Source organism: Barbus barbus, assembly GCF_936440315.1.
Source record: "Barbus barbus genome assembly, chromosome: 21".
Lineage (NCBI taxonomy): Eukaryota > Metazoa > Chordata > Actinopteri > Cypriniformes > Cyprinidae > Barbus > Barbus barbus.
In genome coordinates this window covers 30,666,795-30,689,111 of record NC_136749.1, presented here as the reverse complement: position 1 = coordinate 30,689,111, position 22,317 = coordinate 30,666,795, and the positions used below count along the sequence as shown (strand labels likewise).

The 22,317-nt window shown below is 39.9% G+C and overlaps 1 protein-coding gene across 1 annotated transcript; it reads right to left on the bottom strand.

Moving 5' to 3' along the window:
• Positions 1-29: 29 nt before the first annotated feature.
• Positions 30-19,205, bottom strand: LOC306887855 (uncharacterized protein). Its single transcript, XM_079445856.1, has 13 exons — positions 18,350-19,205; positions 17,638-17,733; positions 17,324-17,557; positions 16,799-16,958; positions 16,611-16,658; positions 16,004-16,519; positions 7,224-7,320; positions 3,395-4,052; positions 2,979-3,074; positions 2,662-2,898; positions 1,015-1,174; positions 826-873; positions 30-601 (listed from the first exon to the last, which is right to left on the bottom strand). The coding sequence occupies exons 1-13, from the start codon at positions 18,917-18,919 to the stop codon at positions 57-59; spliced, it is 3,465 nt and encodes a 1,154-aa protein (XP_079301982.1). The 5' UTR covers positions 18,920-19,205; the 3' UTR covers positions 30-56.
• Between the last annotated feature and the right edge of the window lie 3,112 nt (positions 19,206-22,317).

Sequence of the window (22,317 nt, the reverse complement as noted above, 5' to 3'; positions counted from 1 at the left end):
ACTGTAACTGATTTATCATGCAGCTCCAAACATTATGGGTAGAATCTTTCGTCAATCTATTCTGATTCATCAACAATATTTCTCAGTTTCACTGATGCTCCAGATCCAAATCCAAACCCAGGATACAGCGGCTGAGTGAATGTGGTCTGGACTGTGTGGATGAGGCTCATTGTGTCAGAGACGCTGTAGAAGGACAGAGTTCCTGCTCTGTGATCCACAAACACTCCTATTCTACTGCTGATGGACTCTACAGAGAGAACAGTCCGTATGTTATTGTGCCAGAATATGTATCTGAAGGGACAGCAGAATAAACTCCAGGACTGATCATTATATCCAAACAAACACTCATTACCCCATCCCTTCCTGCTGATGCTCTTATATGACACTGATATACGCACACCATTATTTCCACTCCACTCCAGCTCCCAGTAACAGCGTCCACACACACTCTCTCTACACAACACCTGACGAAACCCATCAAATCTGTCTGGATGATCTGGATACGGCTGATCTTTGCCAGTGGCAGTAATCTCTCTGTTGTTCTCAGACAGACAGAGGCGTTTATGTGCTGTGTTCAGATCCAGAGTGAACTGATGGGAATCTGATGAAGATAAAACACAGAATCAGGAATTATGATCCTATTTGATCTTTTTATGTAGCTGAATTCTTCATATTCAGTGTATCATCAGTGTCTCAGTACAGATGACCAGATATCCTGTGCAAATCATCATCTACATCATCAATTATATAACTCTTCTTTCCTCATCTACAGAAGAACATGAACACACTCAGTGAGTTTTTCTGCTTGTTTTCTTACTGACTTACATTGTAGGAAGTGGTTCCTGGTTCTGGGAACAGTGTTGGTGAATGTGACTGTGGAAATGAACAGACATGAACAGTGTTATTCTCATGATCCTGCATTCATTCCTAAGACATTTCTAATATGATGTTCTCCATGATATGAGATGATGATGGACTGGTTTCTGAGGAGCAGATGAATCTCCAGGACTTTACCTCTGTCTGAGATCTTCTTGAGCTCCTCTTTGAAGAAATCCTCCAGTTTGTCTCTCAGCTGATGGACAGATTCTCTCAGATCATCAAAGGAAATAAGAGGAGTGAAGAGATCATCATTTCCATCTGTAGATTCAGGAGGTGCTGAGAGAGACTGGAAACTCTACAGAAAACAGAAATCAAAACTCATCAGCTCCACACTTCACCCAATAACCTGCACCAACATCAGATTTGACTGATCTTTAGTAACTGACCTCAATCCAACACTTTCACAGCATCAGCTTCATTCTCCTCATATTCATTATATCACATTAGAGCTACAGATTATAGTATTTCCCAATTACACTATGTGTGAACTTTCTAGGAAATAGTTTTGATGATAAAACATCTGTTAAGAACATAGATCTAACAGCTCACACATATCAATGGAGTCTCATTGTAGAGTTGAGTAGATTTGCTCAGGAAAAGCAGCTCAAAGGCTACATTTAGATTGACCATTATTTATAACTTTAGAGTGTATTCACACCAGGAAAGTCCACTAGTTCACTTGCTTTGGTCTGGATCAAATACAATTTTTTTTTGTTTGTTTGTTTGTTTGGTGCGGTTCGCTTTCACACTGCCCTTTTTTGCAAGTGAACCAGAAATTGTAAACAAAACAACACATGTGCTAAGGTCATCCATTCATTGGTTCATCCATTCAACCATACCAGAGCTCATTTGCAAGCAGAGCAAGACCACCTCTTCAGGTGGCTCTCGGTACGGTTGTTTGGTCCACACCCAAGTGTGATTGCTGTATCCACACTTGCCCAAAAGATCCGCACCAAAGGGGGAAACAAACTTGGATAACGCTTTAGAATAGGGAATGCTAATTCACTATTAACTATGACTTTTCTTCAATAAATTCCTAATTTGCTGCTCATTAATAGTTAGTAAGGTAGTTGTTAAATTTAGGTATTGGGTAGGATTATGGATTTAGAATAAGGTCATGTAGAATAAGGCATTAATATCTGTTTAATTAGTACAAATAAATGGCTAATATTCTAGTAATATGCATGCTAATAAGCAACTAGTTAAGAGACCCTAAAATAAAGTGTTACCCAAAATTGAGTTCGAGTCAATCAAACCAAACAAGACAGGCGTGAATACACCCTTAGAGTGGTTAGAGACATTGAATCTTCACAAAGACCCTTAAGACACAATCAGGTTTGGCTGGGTTTCTACACACTGAAACATTGCAAATATATAAATATTATAAAACTCTGCTGGATTTTAATATGTAAATATATAAACATTGCTAATATACAGCTTCTCTTTATGTTTCTCTATCAGGTTTGAGGATCATCTGTTCCAATTTTGATGAACATGATTCAGAATTGGTACTAGTCTACTGATTTGACCAGGATATAGTGAATCAGAAGGAGAAATTAGGTAAAATAGTGTTTGACAGCTAAATATATCTTTCAGAAGAAAGAGATCAGAGAAATGATTCCAAAGAGATTTCCAGAGTCTCTTTCAAATGAAGATGATCAAATGAGAGTCTGACTGATGATTATATAATAAGACACTCATGAAATGTTTCTCTGTGAGTCTGGTGTCACAGCAGGATCTGCTCAAGTCCACTATCATCCTGTTCTTCTAGATCTGTGTTACCTGCAGGAACTGGACGTGATCCTGTGTGTGTGAAAGCTGCTCCAGCTCAGCGTCTCTCCTCCTCAGATCATTGATCTCTTGCTCCAGTCGCTCCAGTCGTCCTTCAGCTGGACTCACTGCTTGCTTTTCCTGATCTCTGATCAGCTGTATCAGCTCAGAGTGGCTTCTCTTAATGGATGAGCGGATGAGCTCAGTAAAGATCCTCTCACTGTCCTCCACTGCTGTCTGTGCAGAGCGCTGTTAGGACACACAGTGATTCAGGCTTCAGTGAGTCTGAACTGAGACTGAGACAAACTTCTCTTCTTCTCCAGACTCACCTTATGAGACACCACAGCCTCTCTCAGCTGCTGGAGATCTTTCTCTCTCTGCTGGATTCTCTGCTGGAGCGTCTCCTGCGTCTCCTTCAGCTGCTTCTGCAGGACAAACAGATGATAGTAAATCTCACAGAAAACTACCATGTGAACAGATTAATCCAGTAAAAGTGGAGCTGATAACAAATGGTTGTAGGTTCAAACTCCAGAAGGGATGATTGGTTGCAATCATCGAAAAATGAATTATGATGAATATTAAGGCCTATTTCACACTGCAAGCTTAAGTATCATGAAAGTGAAACTGAAACAGACACAGAGCTTCACACTGACAGTGTGTCTGTGTAATTAAGCTGCAGCTCTACACAGAAAATAAATAGATTATTGGATCAAAACACTGAGTATTTATCACTAGATTTTAATACCTGTTTCTCTGTCCTCTGTCCTGCAGCTGATACAGTGTCGTGGTTTTTATGTTCATCCATCGTACACAGCACACATATACATTTCTGATCAGTGCAACAGAAAACCTCAAGAAGCTTCTCATGTTTCTGGCAGATCATCTCCTGCAGTCGTCCAGTGGCATCAGTCAAACTGTGTCTCTTTCCTTTAAACCAACTCTCATGTTGTTCAAGGTGATTCTGACAGTAAGAGTTCAGACACATCAGACAGGACTTGGCGGCTTTGTATTTTCTTCCAGTACAGACGTCACACTGCACTTCTCCATCTCCAGCTTCACAGTCAGCAGGACGTTTCCTCTTCTTCAGTTTCTCCAACACTTCAGTCAGCATGGTGTTTCCAGCTAAAGCAGGTCTTGGACTGAAGGTCTGTCTGCACTGAGGGCAGCTGTAGACTCTCATCTGATCCTCCTGATCCCAGCGGCCTGTAATACAGCTCTTACAGTAACTGTGTCCACACTGGATGGTCACTGGATCCTTCAGAAGATCCAGACACACTGGACACATGAACTCATCCTGAAAAACTCTGGATTCTGCCATTTTACTGCTTGAATACGGAGACACAAACACACAACAGCTCAACTGCACTTCAGTTTCTCTTTCCCTGAACACGTGTTTCCTGGTTCTGTGTTTGAGTAAAACAGTTGTGTCTGTGAGTCTGTAAAGCAGGTTCCTCTTCCTCATTATGTAGGCAGACATTATGTTTATTTAGTAGTTTCCACTTTTTTGTTATATCTTGTATTATAAAAGAAAAAGGTGGAAAATGAACCATTTTTAATAAGAAATAAACTCAAGACAAAGGAACACCCATTTACAGCAGCAAATATCATGATGGCTGCATTTTCACTTGGCATTAATATGTGATCACCACGATCTGATCAAGCAGATTAGATCATCAGTCAATCGGACATGGCGCCTTTACATTTGGCAACATCAAAGGAATTCTCTATCTAGATAACAGATTGTATCTGTCTTTCCTGCACAATATTTTAATAAGTCTGCAGATATGGCTCGGTGCAAAGTTGACCTGAAGTGGTGTTTTTTTTTTATTCCAACTGTGGTGGGGAAAATGCACATTCATTACAGAGAATAAATGGTCATGCAAATTTCAGGTACTTTCCTCCATCGTTCTTCTGATAGTTTGGGAGAGAGGGTGTGTGGTTTTGCATGACATTGACTTCCGAATGCAGACACGATGGCTGGTTTCTATAACGTGTGAACATATCCCCTATCATATTCTACAACAAAAAGAATCAGTGTGCCTTACTATAACTAGTTTTATTTGATTTCCCAAATCTACTGCTAGCTTTTAGCCCATTAGCTTCGCCAGAGCGGTTGCCGTTAATCTTGCTTACATTGCTTACAATCTATTCACACAGAACCATTGTTTTACTTACTGTTACTTGCTTTTATTGTGGATGTGTGTCTGTCTTTGAGTGCAGGAGTGCAGCTCGAGCTGGAGGCCGTGGAGAAGCAGATCCATGATCTGCTGGAGAAGCAGGCCCATCTGTGTAAGCAGAGAGCCGCGCTGGAAACATCCCGGGCTAACGCTTTACAACTATAGGACAAGAAGAGCTAAATAAACTTTCCATTGCATCTAAACCAACAACATGTTTAATAGATGCTACACCCACTAAACTACTGAAAGAGTTGTTATCTGTAGTAGAAGAATGCCTCTCAATATTATTAAACTGTCGCTATCTTTAGGTCATGTCCCAAAACCATTCACACTGGCAGTTATTAAGCCTCATATTAAGAAACCACAACTAAATCCTAGTGAACTGGTAAATTACAGACCCATTTCAAATCTTCCATTTGTGTCTAAAATTTTAGAAAAAGTTGTGTCCGCTCAATTGTGCTCCTTCCTGCAAAAAAAGGATATCTATGAAGAATTTCAGTCAGGTTTCAGGCCCTATCATAGCACAGAAACTGCACTTGTTAAAAATACAAATGACCGAGGCTGCATCTCATTGCTAGCGTTACTTAATCTTAGTGCTGCATTTGACATTATAGATCATGACATACTTATTGATCGAATGCAAAACTTTACAGGTATTCAAGGGCAGGCAGGCTTTAAGATGCTTTAGACCAGTGGCCGCCAACCTGTCGATCACAATCGACTGGTAGATCTTTATCACTGTCCCAATAGATCCAGAGAATAACAGTAAAAATCGTACAAAAATATATTTCTCCATTCCTTTTGTACTGTATTTTTGTGCTCATTTGTCTGTTATTTTCATTTTATTATTTTTAAACACTGATCTATATATAATAATTATATTACAGGTCAGTCGTCTCAATCAGTCCTTCTTCTGTTTTTGTTTCAGGCAGATGTTTTTATGTAGTAAAATTTCACAAATCTAAAGTCAGACTGTTCTCTTTTTGCCTTAAATCCTGAAATTATACATTCTAATTCAAACAACTGCTCATGTGTAGCATCTTTGTATCATGATTAAAATGCAGTGGTTGCCTCTAATTTGACATGTCTACACACACACACAATTTTAACATTTTAATTTCATGTAATTTACAGGTTTTAACCACTGATCTATAATAGAATAAATTATTAACAAGCTGTAACCTAAAAACAAAAACAAATTCCACAGTTAATAATTAAATGTTTGAAAATAAAAACAGTGACTCGTGACACCTGAACACACAAGAACACAAAACACTGGAAAGGGCCGGAGCTCCATAAAGTCAATTCAAGTAAGGTCACCTTTATTTAGATAGCGCTTTTAACAATACAAATTGTGTCAAAGCAATATCAGAATAGGAAAATAGTGTCAATAATGTAAGATGACAAGATTAAATACTACATTTTCAGTTAAAGGCATTTCATTATTGAATTCAGTGATGTCATCATCCAGCTGTCAGGGTTCTGTGGCGGCGTGACTGCGGCTACGGATGCCATATGCCCCAGGAGCCTCTGAAACTGTTTCAGCTGAACCACCGTCCTGCCTCTGAAGGAACTGATTGGGCGCGCTCCTCCATGAGATGCGCCGTCATACTCACAGAGTCTAACTCCACACCGAGAAAAGAGATTCTCTGCACAGGGGAGAGCTTGCTCTTTTCCCAGTTGCTCTTTTCCCAGTTGAACCGAAGCCCAAACTGGCTGAGGTGCTGGAGCACCAGGTCCCTGTGACTGCACAACTTTTCTGGAGACCGAGCCAAAATGAGCCAGTCGTCGAGATAGTTGAGGATCCTGACGCCCACCTCCCATAGCAGGGTAGGGGCCCCCCGCGATCTTCGTGAAGACACGGGGGGACAGGGAGAGCCCGAAGTGGAGGACCCTTTACTGCTATGCCTGACCCTCGAATGCAATCCGTAGGAACGGTCTGTGCCAAGGAAGGATCGAGACATGAAAGTAAGTGTCCTTCAGGTAGATCGCTGCAAACCAATCCTGGGGCTGGATGCATTTGATAATGCGCTTCTTCATCAACATCTTGAACGGAAGCTTGTGTAGGGCCCGATTCAAGACTCGCAGATCCAGGATTAGTCGAAGGCCACTGCCTTTCTTGGTTACGATGAAGTACGGGCTGTAAAACTCCTGCCTCATCTAGGCTGGAGGGACCGGCTCGATTGCATCTTTTGCCAGGAGGACAGCAATCTCCGCGCGCAAGACAGGTGCGTGTCGGTCTGCCACCGAGAACGGCACTGAACCTGGGAGGTCGCCTGGCGAACTGAATCGCGTAGCCGAGTCAAATTGTGCAAATGAGCCAGCGAGACGGGCTGGGCAGCGCAAGCCACGCCCCCAGATACCGTGCAAGTGGCACCAAAGGAACAATCGACGTACCCACAGTGGTGCAGCGAAGGGGAGCGAGGCGGGATGGTACAGAAGGTTCTGCGTTCTGTCTCATCCTCGTCAAACTCCCTGAGTCCCTGGATGTATGCTGCGCATAGTATGCAAATTTTCTGTATGCATGAAATACCCGGATGGCCTACTATATTTGCCAGAATCTGCTAAATATAACTCAAGTACACTGAAATTAGTACAGAAGCTATGACATACTATCGTACAACTCCTACTATAATGCCGTATGCTGTGTGAATACTGTGAATAGTATGTGAATTATCTGTATGCATGGAATGCCCAGATTACCTGCTACATTTCCTGAAATTTGATTTGACTGTTTCCCAGAATGCAACACGCTCCATGTGATGTTTCATCTTCAAACGCGTGAGTGAACTGGAGGCGGGGAATAGTAATTATAAATGTTACACTTGTATATGTACGCATATACATATACATGTAAACTAATAACTATCACTGTGCATCTAAAAACAATATCATTTGTAGGACCTAAATTGTACTTTAATCTCTACGGCACTTTTCCGATCAAGTCAAATGATGCCACTTTTATCTCTATAGCACTTTATACATTGTTTCAAAGATATTACATAATAATATTAATATTGCAGTAATATAATGTATAAATAAAATATATAAATAGAATATTTAAATTAAGCAAACAGAATTAAATTCTGATGTCAAGCAGCTTTAAAAAGAAACGGGGTTACTCTAAGGACAAATAAACCAATTTGTTAACAGGACCTTGTAAATTGTGCAATGTTACATTTATGTTTGGTTGACTGCATTTTATTTTGATTAATGGCTGAAATGTCAAGTTAGTAACGCTGAAATGTTGTGTGTGTGTGTATGTGTGTGTGTGTGAGGCACCTGCGTGATCACCAATCAGTTAAATAAAATAAAATACATAAAGTTATAGAAAACAAATAAAATGCATTAAGAGTGTCACAAAGACGAAAGTGGCCTATACTTGTCGCACTGTTTTTTTTCTTTTGTTAATCTGTTAATTAAGAGAAACATATTTAGTGTAGCCATATTTATTTTATTCATTTTATAATTTATATTTTTCTCCATTCACAGAAGCACTGCAGGTGTGCGATACGACCATGTGTGATTCCTCACAGTCTGTTGTTTATGCTGCTATTTGCGCATAAAGCTAAAGCCCCGAAAGGAAAAGAAAAAAAATTTGTTTGTCGATTTGAGAAAATAATCTAAATGAACAAAATGCTGTCATTATACAATTCTCCGAAATTCTCTATGCTGCACGCAAGTTCAGGCTAACTCAAAAACTTGCGTACACAAGCTCAGACCTGACGTGAGATCGTAGCCACTGCTCACGCTCATATTGATAAATTCCAAGTTTTGCGTAGAAACGACCGTACGCACAATTTTCGGTCGTACGTTCGTTTCATAAATGAGGCCCATTAAGTGTAAATTACGATAACTTTTATTTTAATTCATTCATTTTAGCTTGACCTTGTATCAGGGCCGGCGCCAATGGGGGAGCATTCGCCCTGGGCACATCTGTAAACCCCCCCCCAACTTTCCATCCTCTCCCCTCCTTGCTGAACGCGATCGGTTTCGAAAGTGAAAGTATCGATAAAACAGCGCAAATAAGAAAGTGATTTAGCGAGCGTCAGCAACTGTACGCAACCCCCCCCCCCCACACACACACACACACACACAAAGTGACTTGTGCCCCCGTAGAAATTTAAATGCCCCCCCCCCCCCTGATGGAGGTTGGAGGTGCCCTGGCGCCGGCTCTGCGTTGTATTCTGTATATAATGAATGCCACTATAGCCTAATTTGTGTTTTACTTCATAGTTTAATATAAAATTGTATAGCTACTAATTTTTTTCATTCTTGTTTTGTAATACCGTTAAATTTAAAGGGTTTGTTGTGGATTAAGGAGAACTAAATAAGCTATATACTGTTTATACCCCCCAAGTCAGATTCCCAGTGAAATGCTCTCCGACAGCAAATGCAATGAGTTTGCTTCCTTCTTTTCTGAGAAGATCAATAATATCAGAAAGGAGATTGGCACATCCTCAAGTTATGCAGAGGTCACACAGATTCGACCGCAATTTAAAAAAGAAGTGACTATGTGTGTTTTTAAAGAAATTGATAACAACATTTTGGAAGAAATAGTACAGCACCTTAAATCTTCAACCTGCTATCTTGACACACTTCCCACATCCTTTTTCTTAACTGTTTAGAAGCTGATCTCTTAGAAGTGGTGAATGCCTCACTTCTTTCTGGGACTTTTCCAAACTCCCTTAAAACTGCAGTTGTTAAGCCCCTTCTGAAAAAGCGCAATCTTGATAACACCATGTTGAGCAACTATAGACCCATATCAAATCTTCCTTTCATAGGTAAGATTATTGAAAAGTTAGTTTCTAATCAGCTGAACAACTACTTAAAGTCAAATGGATAGCTGGACAATTTTCAATCTGGTTTCCGAGCACATCACAGCACAGAGACAGCACTCATTAAGATAATAAATGATATTCGCGTCAATTCTGATTCTGGCAAAATATCAGTGCTGGTACTACTAGATCTTAGTGCTGCGTTTGACACTGTCGATCATAACATACTTCTAGAGAGACTGGAAAACTGGGTCGGGCTTTCTGGGATGGCACTCAAATGGTTCAGGTCATACTTAGAAGGGAGAGGTTATTATGTGAGTATAGGAGAGCATAAGTCTAAGTGGACGGCCATGACATGTGGAGTCCCGCAAGGCTCAATTCTAGCACCGCTCTTGTTTAACCTGTATATGCTCCCACTAAGTCAGATAATGAGGAAGAACCAAATTGCCTATCACAGCTATGCTGATGATACCCAGATTTACCTAGCCTTATCTCCAAATGACTACAGCCCCATTGACTCCCTCTGCCAATGCATTGATGAAATTAACAGTTGGATGTGCCAGAACTTTCTTCAGTTAAACAAGGAGAAAACTGAAATCATTGCATTTGGAAACAAAGATGAAGTTCTCAAGGTGAATGCATACCTTGACTCTAGGGGTCAAACAACTAAAAATCAAGTCAGGAATCTTGGGGTGATTCTAGAGACAGACCTTAGTTTCAGTAGTCATGTCAAAGCAGTAACTAAATCAGCATACTATCATCTCAAAAACATTGCACGAATTAGATGTTTTGTTTCCAATCAAGACTTGGAGAAACTTATTCATGGCTTTATCACCAGCAGGGTGGATTACTGTAATGGTCTCCTCACCGGCCTTCCCAAGAAGACAATTAGACAGCTGCAGCTCATCCAGAACACTGCTGCCAGGATTCTGACTAGAACCAGAAAATCTGAGCATATCACACCAGTCCTCAGGTCCTTACACTGGCTTCCAGTTACATTTAGGATTGATTTTAAAGTACTTTTACTCGTTTATAAGTCACTCAATGGCCTAGGACCTAAATATATTGCTGATACGCTCACTGAATATAAACCGAACAGACCACTCAGATCATTAGGATCGAGTCAGTTAGAAACACCAAGGGTTCACACAAAACAAGGGGAGTCTGCTTTTAGCCATTATGCGGCCCGCAGTTGGAACCAGCTTCCAGAAGAGATCAGATGTGCTAAAACATTAGCCACATTTAAATCAAGACTCAAAACCCATCTGTTTAGCTGTGCATTTGTTGAATGAGCACTGTGCTATATGTCCCAACTGACTGCAATAAATTTTAGGTATAATCATTTTCTTTAAATTTATTTTAAATCATTTTCTATATCATTTTAAAATTCCTTGTTTTTATTATTTTTATTTCCATGTTTTTATTGATTTTAATGTCTATTTCACTTTCTTTTATGTAAAAGCACTTTGAATTACCACTGTGTATGAAATGTGGTATATAAATAAACTTGCCTTGCCTTGCCTTGCCTTATAATGTTTATACATTTTTCATTATATTTATTGGTATTTAATATACATATAAATTAATGCCATTGTTTGCAATTATAAGGTTAACGGGTGTTTTTGGAATAAGATCAATTTCTCTTTCATTAGATTACTTCCTCTTTTTGGCCGGGTTATGTTTCTCCGTGTCGTAAACTCTAGGGGCGAGGCTTCTAAACCAGGGGCTGCGTCCGAAATCGCATACTACTAGTGTAGGTACTACATTTGAATTCAAACGTACTTCTAGTGGGGTGGAGTAGGACCGCGACACATACAGTAGCTTATGTAAAGTTCTTCAATTATGAAATTAGTTCAATTGGGCAATATTGATAACTAGTATGAAGCCTTAATAACAAGCCTTTGTTAAAATAATGCTTAGCACATTTGTTTGTAAGGTAACAATCTTGACAGCTGTGAATTACACACTATTCTTTAAAAAATAGTAGGCAGTATGCACTGTGTACTGGGCAGTAAGCAAGTATGCCATTTCGAACACAGTCTGTGTGTACACTTGTGGATGGGTTAAATGCAGAGCGCAAATTCTGAGTGTGGGTCACCATATTTGGTCACACACCACTTCCCTTTCCCTCCTTTTCCCTTTCCCTTAATTTCTGTAATTACATTTATAATTACACTGTTGACCCATCCCTTACACCTTAACCCTACCCAAACCACCAAACCTGTCCCTAACCTTACACAGATCCCACTTCAATAGCAGCAAAAGTGTTTTGCAATACAATATGACCACAATAACTACATTGTACTTATTTATGATGTAAGTACTTAGTAGTTAAAGCCACTTAATATAAAGTGGGACCCTACTTACTTCTGGGGTTGTTCCAATTCCGATACTAGTATCAGAAATTCCACCGATACTACAAAAAGTCTGCCATCGGTATCAGTGAGTACTTGAACCCATGTACTGATCCGATACCATTTTCTTAAACAAGACGTAGTAATTCCTGCTAGCTTTTCTTAATGCTGCAAATCAGAAATCAATTATTCTTTGCTGCTCAGAATGCAAACACAGGAAGTTGTGCTGTGCTGCCACAAGCAACCACTATTTAGAGCAGCAAAGAAGTAATGCAAACATGCTAGCAGTATGTCTGCGGTTTGGCAGTATTTCAGACTGGACCAACTTGCCAGCAAAATGGTGACATGTCTCATATGCTATACTGCAATTTCGAAGGATGGCACAACTTTAACACGAGTAATTTAATAAAGCATTTGAAGATGTGTCCCCCCGTAGAACACGATGGTTACACAAAAGCTTAGGCAGAGAAGGATGAGCCGTGCCAGACTCAACAAACTTTGGAAGCTTTATTCAAACTAAGATAAAAGTTTTCACAAGACAGTCAACAAGCGATAAAAATAACTGACAAAATGATCATGTTTATTGTTCTGGATGAGCAGCCACTGTCAGTGGTCGAAAACGTGGGATTTCACCACTTAATACCATGGATTTTTACTGAGGAGGAAGCTAATGATTACAAAGTAGGCTACTAAAAGAAAAGTTCAGGCATTACAGTGACCATATTTAAGATACGTGCACAGGCACTAAATGAACTGATAGATGCATATGTGACTGATTTAGAAAATAAGTCTAAAGAATGCAAATTCACACAGTTGACAGAATCACTGATCCAAGACCACATAGTGTGCAGTGTGAACATTGATCAAATCAGAGCTAGACTCTTAAGAGAACCGGATCTGGATCGGAATAAAGCTATAGATATCTTCAGAGTCACATAAAGCCAGATTAAAGCTCTCCATGAGGAAGCCGAAGTGACAGTAAACAAAATTAGTAAGATGCCGTTTAGAAAGCAGTCAACTGAGAAGAATCCTGCTTCAAGTGCAGTGTCGAAGAAAGAAGGAGAGTGTACTAGAAGTGGTTACAGCCACTAAGCCAAAGAAGCGTCCCACATATGGACAAATATGCAAAGTATGTCACAGAAAAAATCACTTCAGCAGGATGTGCAAAACACAAAAACAGAAAGACAAAACAAGGTTTTCAATGAAGAATGTTCATGAGATAGAACAAGAGGATCACACAGAACTGTTCAAGGGTGCTATCGAAGAGAAGCAGACTGGAGGCAAAGTGGAGATGCAAGTTAATAAAGTAACTGATGCTATAGTAGTGAAGAAAGACAAGTGGACTGAAACACTAAAAGTAAACAAAAAAGCACTTTCTTTTAATTTGGATACTGGAGCAGAGTCCAACATGATCTCGTACAAAGACTTTCAAGCAATTGCAATGAAATCAGTGTCAATGTACAAGTAAAACTGCATGTTAGTTGTGTATTCTGGCCACAAGATGGAGCCAAGGGGTACAACAGAACTCATCTGCCAGTTTAAAGATATTTGCCTTGTCCAAATACCCACACTTGGGCCGTTTCTCAAACGGAAGGCTGCATCCTCCAGAGGTCGCATTTGCGGCTGCATACGTCATCAATCCTAGTTTACTTCAATTAACTGAGCATCATATTCACGAGTCTTAAGCAGATATTCAAATTTATAACTGTTAATATTATAAAATGAGATCTTCTTTATGACGTATTCTGCCTACAAATGCGACCTCCGAAGGATGCAGCCTTCCGCTTAAGAAATGGCCTTCCTGTCTTTGCACTTGACCACTTGACTACTTATATGACAAATTTCCTGTATTTAGCCCTAGTGTTCAAGTGAGGACGAAAACCACAAATGTGTGTCAAACTTTTCATTACCTGATGGGACACACTTATAGTGTTGTAAAAATGCAAGTGTTTACATAGCTTTACTTTTATTTTAATTTTAAATACTTTGCATTTTAAAATCAACTTCTAAATGTCTGTTCAGTAGTCCCTATAACATGACATAATTTAAGATTCAAGAGTTTTTATTTGTCACATACACAATTATACAGAGTATAACCAGCAGTGAAATGTAGGTGTAATTTGTGGTGCTTGTAATTAAGTGATAAACAGCAGTTGCAAATGTTGTACAAAATAAATATCACCACTACTCATCTTTGCACCAATAAAGCATGCAACACTTAGTTGTTCTACCAAATTATATGTAATATCTAATTATTATATTAATATTTAACTTATATTGGAAAGGTTTCTGTGACCTCTCACGAGATCTCAGCAAAGTCGACTCCATTTAGAGTAACTGTCCAAATTAGTCCAATTTAGTGGTGGTTACATTAGGCTACCTTTAAATGAGCTATCAATGATCAACATTGTTAGCTGTTGCTGACGCCTAATTTTACAGAGGGAAAAGTCACAAAAAAAAGCTGTGGTGGCTCATTATATCAGAATTAAATAAGGTATTCTTTAATGAATTCGTCAGATTATAATTGTCAGGGGATGGTGCTATATTGCCTTAAACAGCATTGATATTAAAAATATACATTCACTATATTTTAGAATCAGTGAAGACATCAGCGATTCCGGAGTCGACGTACAACAAAAGTCGATTCCAGCGCTGGAGTCGACTCTGACTCTACAGCTACTCAGAGTCGAGGAATTGACTCTTTTAGTGTCGACTCCCCCTCCCTATCTCACGATTTATTTCCAGAACATGATGCATGATGGGATAGGCTTAGTGTATTTCGAAAAAAACGCCAAAGCACAGTGCCCTTAATGCACACTAAATCCACAATATCTGGAATACCGTTCTGGAGCGCTATTGGAGTGTGGATTTTGTGTGCGTTAAGGGCACTGTGCTTTGGCGTTTTTAAGACCTGGAACATTTTTGCACACTCAAGTGTCTCAAGTGGCCAAGACTGCAAGTGTGGGTATTTGGACAAGGCAACTGAAGCTAAGATTGAATTCCAAGTTATCAAGACTCACCTGCCATTCTGCCTTAAAGTCAGACAGCTAATGCAAAAGCTCTACTGTGATCGAGGAGCAAGAGACCTACCTGCTCTGAAGGATGGAGAAAAGGTTAGATTGAGAGCAGAAAGTCTCTGGCAGCCAGCTGTCATTATGGAAAAGCGTGAAAAGCCAAGGTCTACCTGGTTCATATGCAGGATGGAGAAATTTACAGAAGAAAATGACAAAACCTGCTCAAGACAAAAGAGGCACGTTTCCAGAATTCACATTTGATCCATTGATAAATGACTGTGTCCCAGAGGTGGTGGCTGCAATGCCAGTGTCACTGCCAATAACAACACCTGGACATTTGTCTTCAACACCTGAGACTGTAAATGTGATACGTTCTGGCAGAGCAGTTAGGCACCAACAAGTTATTCTTGCTAAAGTTCTTTAACTGTAGTAAAATAATTTTTAAGAGTAAAACCTTAAATATCTTTAAGGATTAAACTGTGGGTCATATTAGTAGAGTTAAAAATATAAGAACTTAAATAAACCCAAAATATATTGGTAATATTATAATCACAAAATATATGGGCAGCTGTTTCTTCAACAAGGCCACAAATTAGCAAATTTCACCAACATCAAAATATTTACAGATTTAACCCTGTTGCTCATCTTTTAAGTTGTTGCAATTGTTATAACATCGTAGGTCACATGATAACGCCAATCGCATTCATACTTAATAAGATTTAGCTGTAGAGTATGTACTTTTCTAGCGCTCGTTAAGTAAGTACTTATTGAAATTAAGTACCTACTCATTGAGTATGTGGTTTTTAACGCAGCCACTACATTAAAAACTAAATGACTGATTTCAATCAACACAAACAGAGAAAGGCACAGAAACACATGGTCACCCAGCAGGACTCACACTTACAGAAGTTCAGCTGCAGTAGCCTATTAATGTCATGAAGAGAAAAGAAGAGACTCTATATAACATCTCACTGTTCCTGATTCATCATGCAGATCAAAGCATTATGGGTAGTCTATTCTGATTCATCAACCTAGTTTTACTGATGATCCGACATTAACACAAAACCCAGGATAGAGGGGCTGAGTGAATGTGGTCTGGACTGTGTGGATGAGGCTCATTGTGTCAGAGACGCTGTAGAAGGACAGAGTTCCTGCTCTGTGATCCACAAACACTCCTATTCTACTGCTGATGGACTTCACAGAGAGATCAGTCCGTATGTTATTGTGTCTGAATGAGTTACTGGAGGGACAGCAGAATAAACTCCAGGACTGATCATTACATCCAAACAAACACTCATTACCCCGTCCCTTCCTGCTGATGCTCTTATATGACACTGATATACGCACACCTTTATTTCCACTCCACTCCAGCTCCCAGTAACAGCGTCCAAACACACTCTCTCTACACAACACCTGACACACATCAAATCTGTCTGGATGATCAGGATATGACTGATCTTTGCCAGTGACAGTAATCTCTCTGTTGTTCTCAGACAGACGGAGGTTTTTATTGATTGTGTTCAGATCCAGAGTGAGCTGATGGGAATCTGATGGAGATAAAACACATCAGAATCAGGAATTCCTCATCTACAGAAGAACATGAACACACTCAGTGAGTTTTTCTGCTTGTTGTCTTACATTGTAGGAAGTCGGTCCTGGTCCAGAGAACAATGTTGGTGAATGTGACTGTGGAAATGAACAGACATGAACAGTGTGATTCTCATGATCCTGCATCCATTCCTAACACATTTCTAATATGATGTTCTCCATGATATGAGATGATGATGGACTGGTTTCTGAGAGCAGATGAATCTCCAGGACTTTACCTCTGTCTGAGATCTTCTTGAGCTCCTCTTTGCAGAAATCCTCCAGTTTGTCTCTCAGCTGATGGACAGATTCTCTCAGATCATCAGAAGAGAAGAGAGAAATGAAGAGATCATCATTTCCATCTGTAGATTCAGGAGGTGCTGAGAGAGACTGGAAACTCTACAGAAAACAGAAATCAAAACTCATCAGCTCCACACGTCACCCAATAATCAGATTTGATTTATCTTTAGTAACTCAGCTCAATCCAGCACTTTCACAGCATCAGCTTCATTCTTCTCATATTCATTATATCACATTAAAGCAGATTCTAGTATTTTCCACTTACACTATGTGTGAACTTTCTAGGAAATAGTTTGGATGATAAAGCATCTGCTAAGAACATCAAGCTTAAGCTCAAGCACATCAATGGAGTCTCATTGTAGATTTGCTCAGGAAAAGCAGCTCAAAGGCTATGATTAGACTGACCAGACAGAGCAGGATCTGCTCAAGTCCACTATGATCCTGTTCTTCTAGATCTGTGTTACCTGCAGGAACTGGATGTGATCCTGTGTGTGTGAAAGCTGCTCCAGCTCAGCGTCTCTCCTCCTCAGATCATTGATCTCCTGCTTCAGTCGCTCCAGTCGTCCTTCAGCTGGACTCACTGCTTGCTTTTCCTGATCTCTGATCAGCTGTATCAGCTCAGAGCGGCTTCTCTTAATGGAGCGCATGAGCTCAGTAAAGATCCTCTCACTGTCCTCCACTGCTGTCTGTGCAGAGCTCTGTTAGGACACACAGTGATTCAGGATTCAGTGAGTCTGAACTGAGACTGAGACAAACTTCTCTTCTTCTCCAGACTCACCTTATGAGACTCCACAGCCTCTCTCAGCTGCTGGAGATCTTTCTCTCTCTGCTGGATTCTCTGCTGGAATGTCTTATGCGTCTCCTTCAGCTGATTCTGCAGCACAAACAGATGATAGTGAATCTCACAGAAAACTACTGCCACTAAATCATCATGTGATCAGATCAGAGCATGTGAGCAGAGTGGAGCAGGGAGCGTAGCGGTCATATTTCCTTCGGAGTGGAGAGCGCCTTTCTGAAGATTCTGCTCCGCTCACTCAACCCAAAATGCCCTTTGGTAATTTGCTATTTCGAGAATAAGCAATAGTATGTCTAATGTTTCTAAAAGTAAATTCTAAAATCCTGTAAAGATTGACAGACGTTTTAAGAACCAGAGAAATGTTATGTCAGAGCGTGATCTGAGCAGGATTTGGTCGCGAGCGGAACATTAGCAGAGCGTTTGCTATGGCCGTGAGCAACTGAGCGGAGCACATGCCCACAAAGCGTCACGCTGCTCCTCTTTGCTCACGTGCTCTGGAACAGGTGAATCCAGTAGGGTGAGGCAATTTAAAGGTCACTATGAACCTCATGGCTGTAGGTTCAAACTCCAGAAGGGATGATCGGTTACAATCATCAAAAAATAAATTATGATGAATATTAAGGCCTGTTTCACACTGCAAGTGTAAGTGTCATGAAAGTGAAACTGAAACAGACGTAGAGCTAAATTTTAATACCTGTTTCTCTGTCCTCTGTGCTGCAGCTGATACAGTGTTGTGGTTTTTATGTTCATCCATACACAGCACACATATACATTTCTGATCAGTGCGACAGAAAAGCTCAAGGAGCTTCCCATGTTTCTGGCAGATCATCTCCTGCAGTCGTCCAGTGGCATCAGTCACTTTGTGTGGCTTACGTGAATGAAATTCTTCATGGCGGTCAAAATGGGTTTGACAGTATGATTCCAGACACACCAGACAGGACTTGATGGCTTTGTATTTTCTTCCAGTACAGACGTCACACTGCACTTCTCCATCTCCAGCTTCACAGTCAGCAGGACGTTTCCTCTTCTTCGGTTTCTCCACCACTTCAGCCAGCATGGTGTCTCCAGCTAAAGCAGGTCTTGTACTGAAGGTCTGTCTGCACTGAGGGCAGCTGTAGACTCTCATCTGATCCTCCTGATCCCAGCAGACTGTAATACAGCTCTTACAGTAACTGTGTCCACAGGGAATGGTCACTGGATCCTTCAGGTTACCCTGACACACTGAACACATGAACTTAGCCTGAGAAACTCTGGCTTCTGCCATTTTACTGCTTGAATACGGAAACACAACAGCTCAACTACACTTCAGTTTCTCTTTCTCTGAACTCAAGTGTTTCCTGGTTCTGTGTTTGAGTGATGCGAGTAAACAACCCGTTCTCATCAATCTGCGTATAAATAACACGGCTTTAAACTTTCCAATTGCGTATAATGCATACGCCAAAAGCCAATTTTGCGTGCATATGATACGCGAATCCTTCTCGTTATCTTCAGTTATGAGCAGATGCTCATCTTCAGCGAAAGTGACGTCACCAGCGAGGCGCGGTTCACCTGATGCGCGCGCACCTTCAAACAGGTAAGGGTATCAATCTCTTCCTTTTTAATGAGATCATTATTTTAATTATTTCAGTGCTTCTGCGTTGCACGGCTTGTGCTAAAATGAAAGCGTTTGCATTCAAATTAGTTGTTAGTGGAACAGAGCCTAACAGCTGCTAACGTTAGCCTAGTATTGACATTAGCCTAAGCTAACTTCTATTATGGACCTGCTGCTGTTTGAAATAAATAAATAAACCCGTTTTAAATCATGTTGTGACATGGGTCTTCATCTTTTAGACGTGGCTGATGACTGCACTACAAATCAACCCAGTATCTCGTTATGACCACGCTAAAAGTCCACACATTTACCATATTTTTACCATAGTAACTGTTTCTCTACCGTGTCATGTGTTTACCATGCTTCTCCCACCATAGCTGCAGTTTTACTATGGCATTTGTAGATATGGTAACCACACCATTTTTGGTGGTTTTACCATATAACTGTGTTTACTGTCTACTCTTTGTATTTAAAGAACAGTAACACAGCTTCTACCATGTTTTTACTGCATATTTGTAGTTAAAGCACAGTAACACAACTCTTAAAATTGTTTTACCACAGTAACCGTAGTTTTACTATGGTATTTGTAGTTAAAGCAGTAATTGAACTGAAGAAATTATAAATCAATATTGTTTTTTGTCTTGCAGTTCCGTCAGATCACGTTCTCCAGCAGTTCTTTTAAGAAATCATCTCTTGTAAAAGCCATCACTTATTTTTCCCAACTGTAATCCATCATTCATTTACACATAGTTTTGCTCTCTCGCTCTCATTCTGTGCTTCGTGACATTTTTAAATCTCATAATCTAATTTTGATCAATTCTGACAGAAAGCTGCAGGGAACTTGAACTCGAAGCTCCCGATGCTGATCTTGAAGAAGCTGCCAAGGAGGCTGAACAAATCCTTCAAAGATTCAACCCTTCACAGGTTTTGTTAGTTATAATATCCTTATTATACGTGTTAATAATAGCATAAATATTTCGGTAACAGATCATTTTAACACACTGTCTCAACATGTATTTCTCGTTGTTTCAGCTGAAAGGGAAGAGCAAAGTCAGGCCCGTCCTGGGATTTGATTTTGGCTGTATTGTGCGAGACCAAAACACTTCCAGTGGTACGTCTGTGTTGGTCTGAGCACCTTGATTGAACTGTACTGCAGATACATTTTGCAAAGCATTTGATGTTTCTTAAACTTTGCTTATCACACTTATCACACGGCCCCATCAGCAAGAACCCCCAACAAAGTGTCATGTCGAAGTAGTAATAATTCATACAATTTAACAAGTATTATTGATCATGCATACAGGCAAGCATAAGAACCCAGAATTTGAACACAACACCCAAAGTTGCATGTTAAGCGTTTTCCTATAGAAAACCGTTATAGAAGATGCTGCATAAGAGTTGCTGTTTTGCGTTCCATTCATATTTTGGGTCCACCTGAATGCCTGTATATACAGTATGCATGATCATTAAGTTATGTCTTGAATTTGGTTCAATCTGTCTTTGTACTTCAAGCCACGTTAAGCATTTTTCATGTTAAGCGTTTGTCCTGCAAGAAGCGGTGTGGGATGCTGAAGACCAAGAGGTTGCCGTGGTAACGAACAATGATGCTTTGTGCTTTTGAAATGAGATGGTTTACTGTATGAAGCATGTGATGAATGAAAGGGACAGCTTATAAAACTAATAGATCAATGAAGTAGACATCTATAAATTAAGTTTATATGCATAATGGATTTCATTTCTTCATAAAATGCCTGTATTTCTTAACTGAAATATTAGTCTGCAATGTTTGAAGCCGTAACTATCTGGCAGAGTAACTTGCTGGTACGTGCTACAAATTAACAAGACTATGCAGATAATTTATCTGAAATCGTTATTTAATGATAGATTATACAGTTTATAGATTATACAGGGGGGTGGTGATGGCGCAGTGGATAAGACACATGCCTTTGGTGTGAGAGACCCGGGTTCGAATCCACTGTGAGACACCAATGTGTCCCTGAGCAAGACACTTAACCCCTAGTTGCTCCAGAGGCGTGCGACCTCTGACATATATAGCAATTGTAAGTCGCTTTGGATAAAAGCGTCAGCTAAATGAATAAATGTAAATGTTTTAGATTACAGAACAAGCAATGTTTGCGGTGTTCCTGCATGGCTTTGACCAGAATATGTCGCTAGTGTGCCGCCACTCGTGCATTGCGCATGCGCGGAGTAAGTCATTATTTAGAGAATGTTTCTCATTATTACGAGAAACTAAGTCATTATTATGAGAAACTAAGTCATTATTATGAGAAACTAAGTCATTATTATGAGAGTTTCTCATTATTACGAGAAAGTTTCTCATTATTATGAGAAAGTTTATCAATATAAAGAGATGCTAAGTCATAATTATAAGAAAGTATCTCATTATTATGACTTGCAGAATTAAATTTTTTCCTAAGGAGGCGGGAACAGGCTTCCATAAAAACCAGAGAATATATTTCTGATGTGCAGCAAAAGATAATTGAGCTTCACAAATTAGTGAAATGGCTTTAAGAAAAGAGCTAGAGCAGTGAGAATTCCCATTTCCACCATCAGGGCAATAATTAAGAATTTCCAATCAACATAAAATGTTACGAAACTGCCTGGAAGAGGATGTGTGTCTATATTGTCCTAATGCACGGTGAGGAGGAGAGTTTGAGCAGCTAATGACTCTCCAAGGACCACAGCTGGAGAATTGCAGAAAATAGTTGAGTCTCAGGGTCAGAAAACCTTTAAAAAACAATTGTCAAACAGCTCCTACATCACCACATGTTGTTTGGGAGGATTTCAAGAAAAATTCCCCTTGCTCATCCAAAACTGTAGTACAGTGAATACTTTTAGGTTAAATTAATTAGTTTATTTCAAAGCTATTTACAAAAAAACATTTACAAAGCTATAAAAATCACTCATCTACATATAATATGTGATCCCAAAACTTTCATAAATAAGAGCTCAAATCTATAGCTAGCTTACCTCTATAGTTAACCTCTATAGTTAGCTCACGGTTGTGATGACACTGAACGTCTCGGTTACGTACGTAACCCTCGTTCCCT

What these genes read in the sequence shown, in the direction of transcription:
- LOC306887855 (XM_079445856.1), bottom strand. Translation starts at nt 18,919, where the DNA reads ATGGCAGAAGCCAGAGTTTCTCAGGCTAAGTTCATGTGTTCAGTGTGT. An exon ending in ATCACATCCAGTTCCTGCAG is followed by an intron (nt 16,959 to 17,323) that starts GTAACACAGATC and finishes TGTTTTCTGTAG; the next exon opens with AGTTTCCAGTCTCTCTCAGC. An exon ending in CAAGAAGATCTCAGACAGAG is followed by an intron (nt 16,659 to 16,798) that starts GTAAAGTCCTGG and finishes TCATTTCCACAG; the next exon opens with TCACATTCACCAACATTGTT.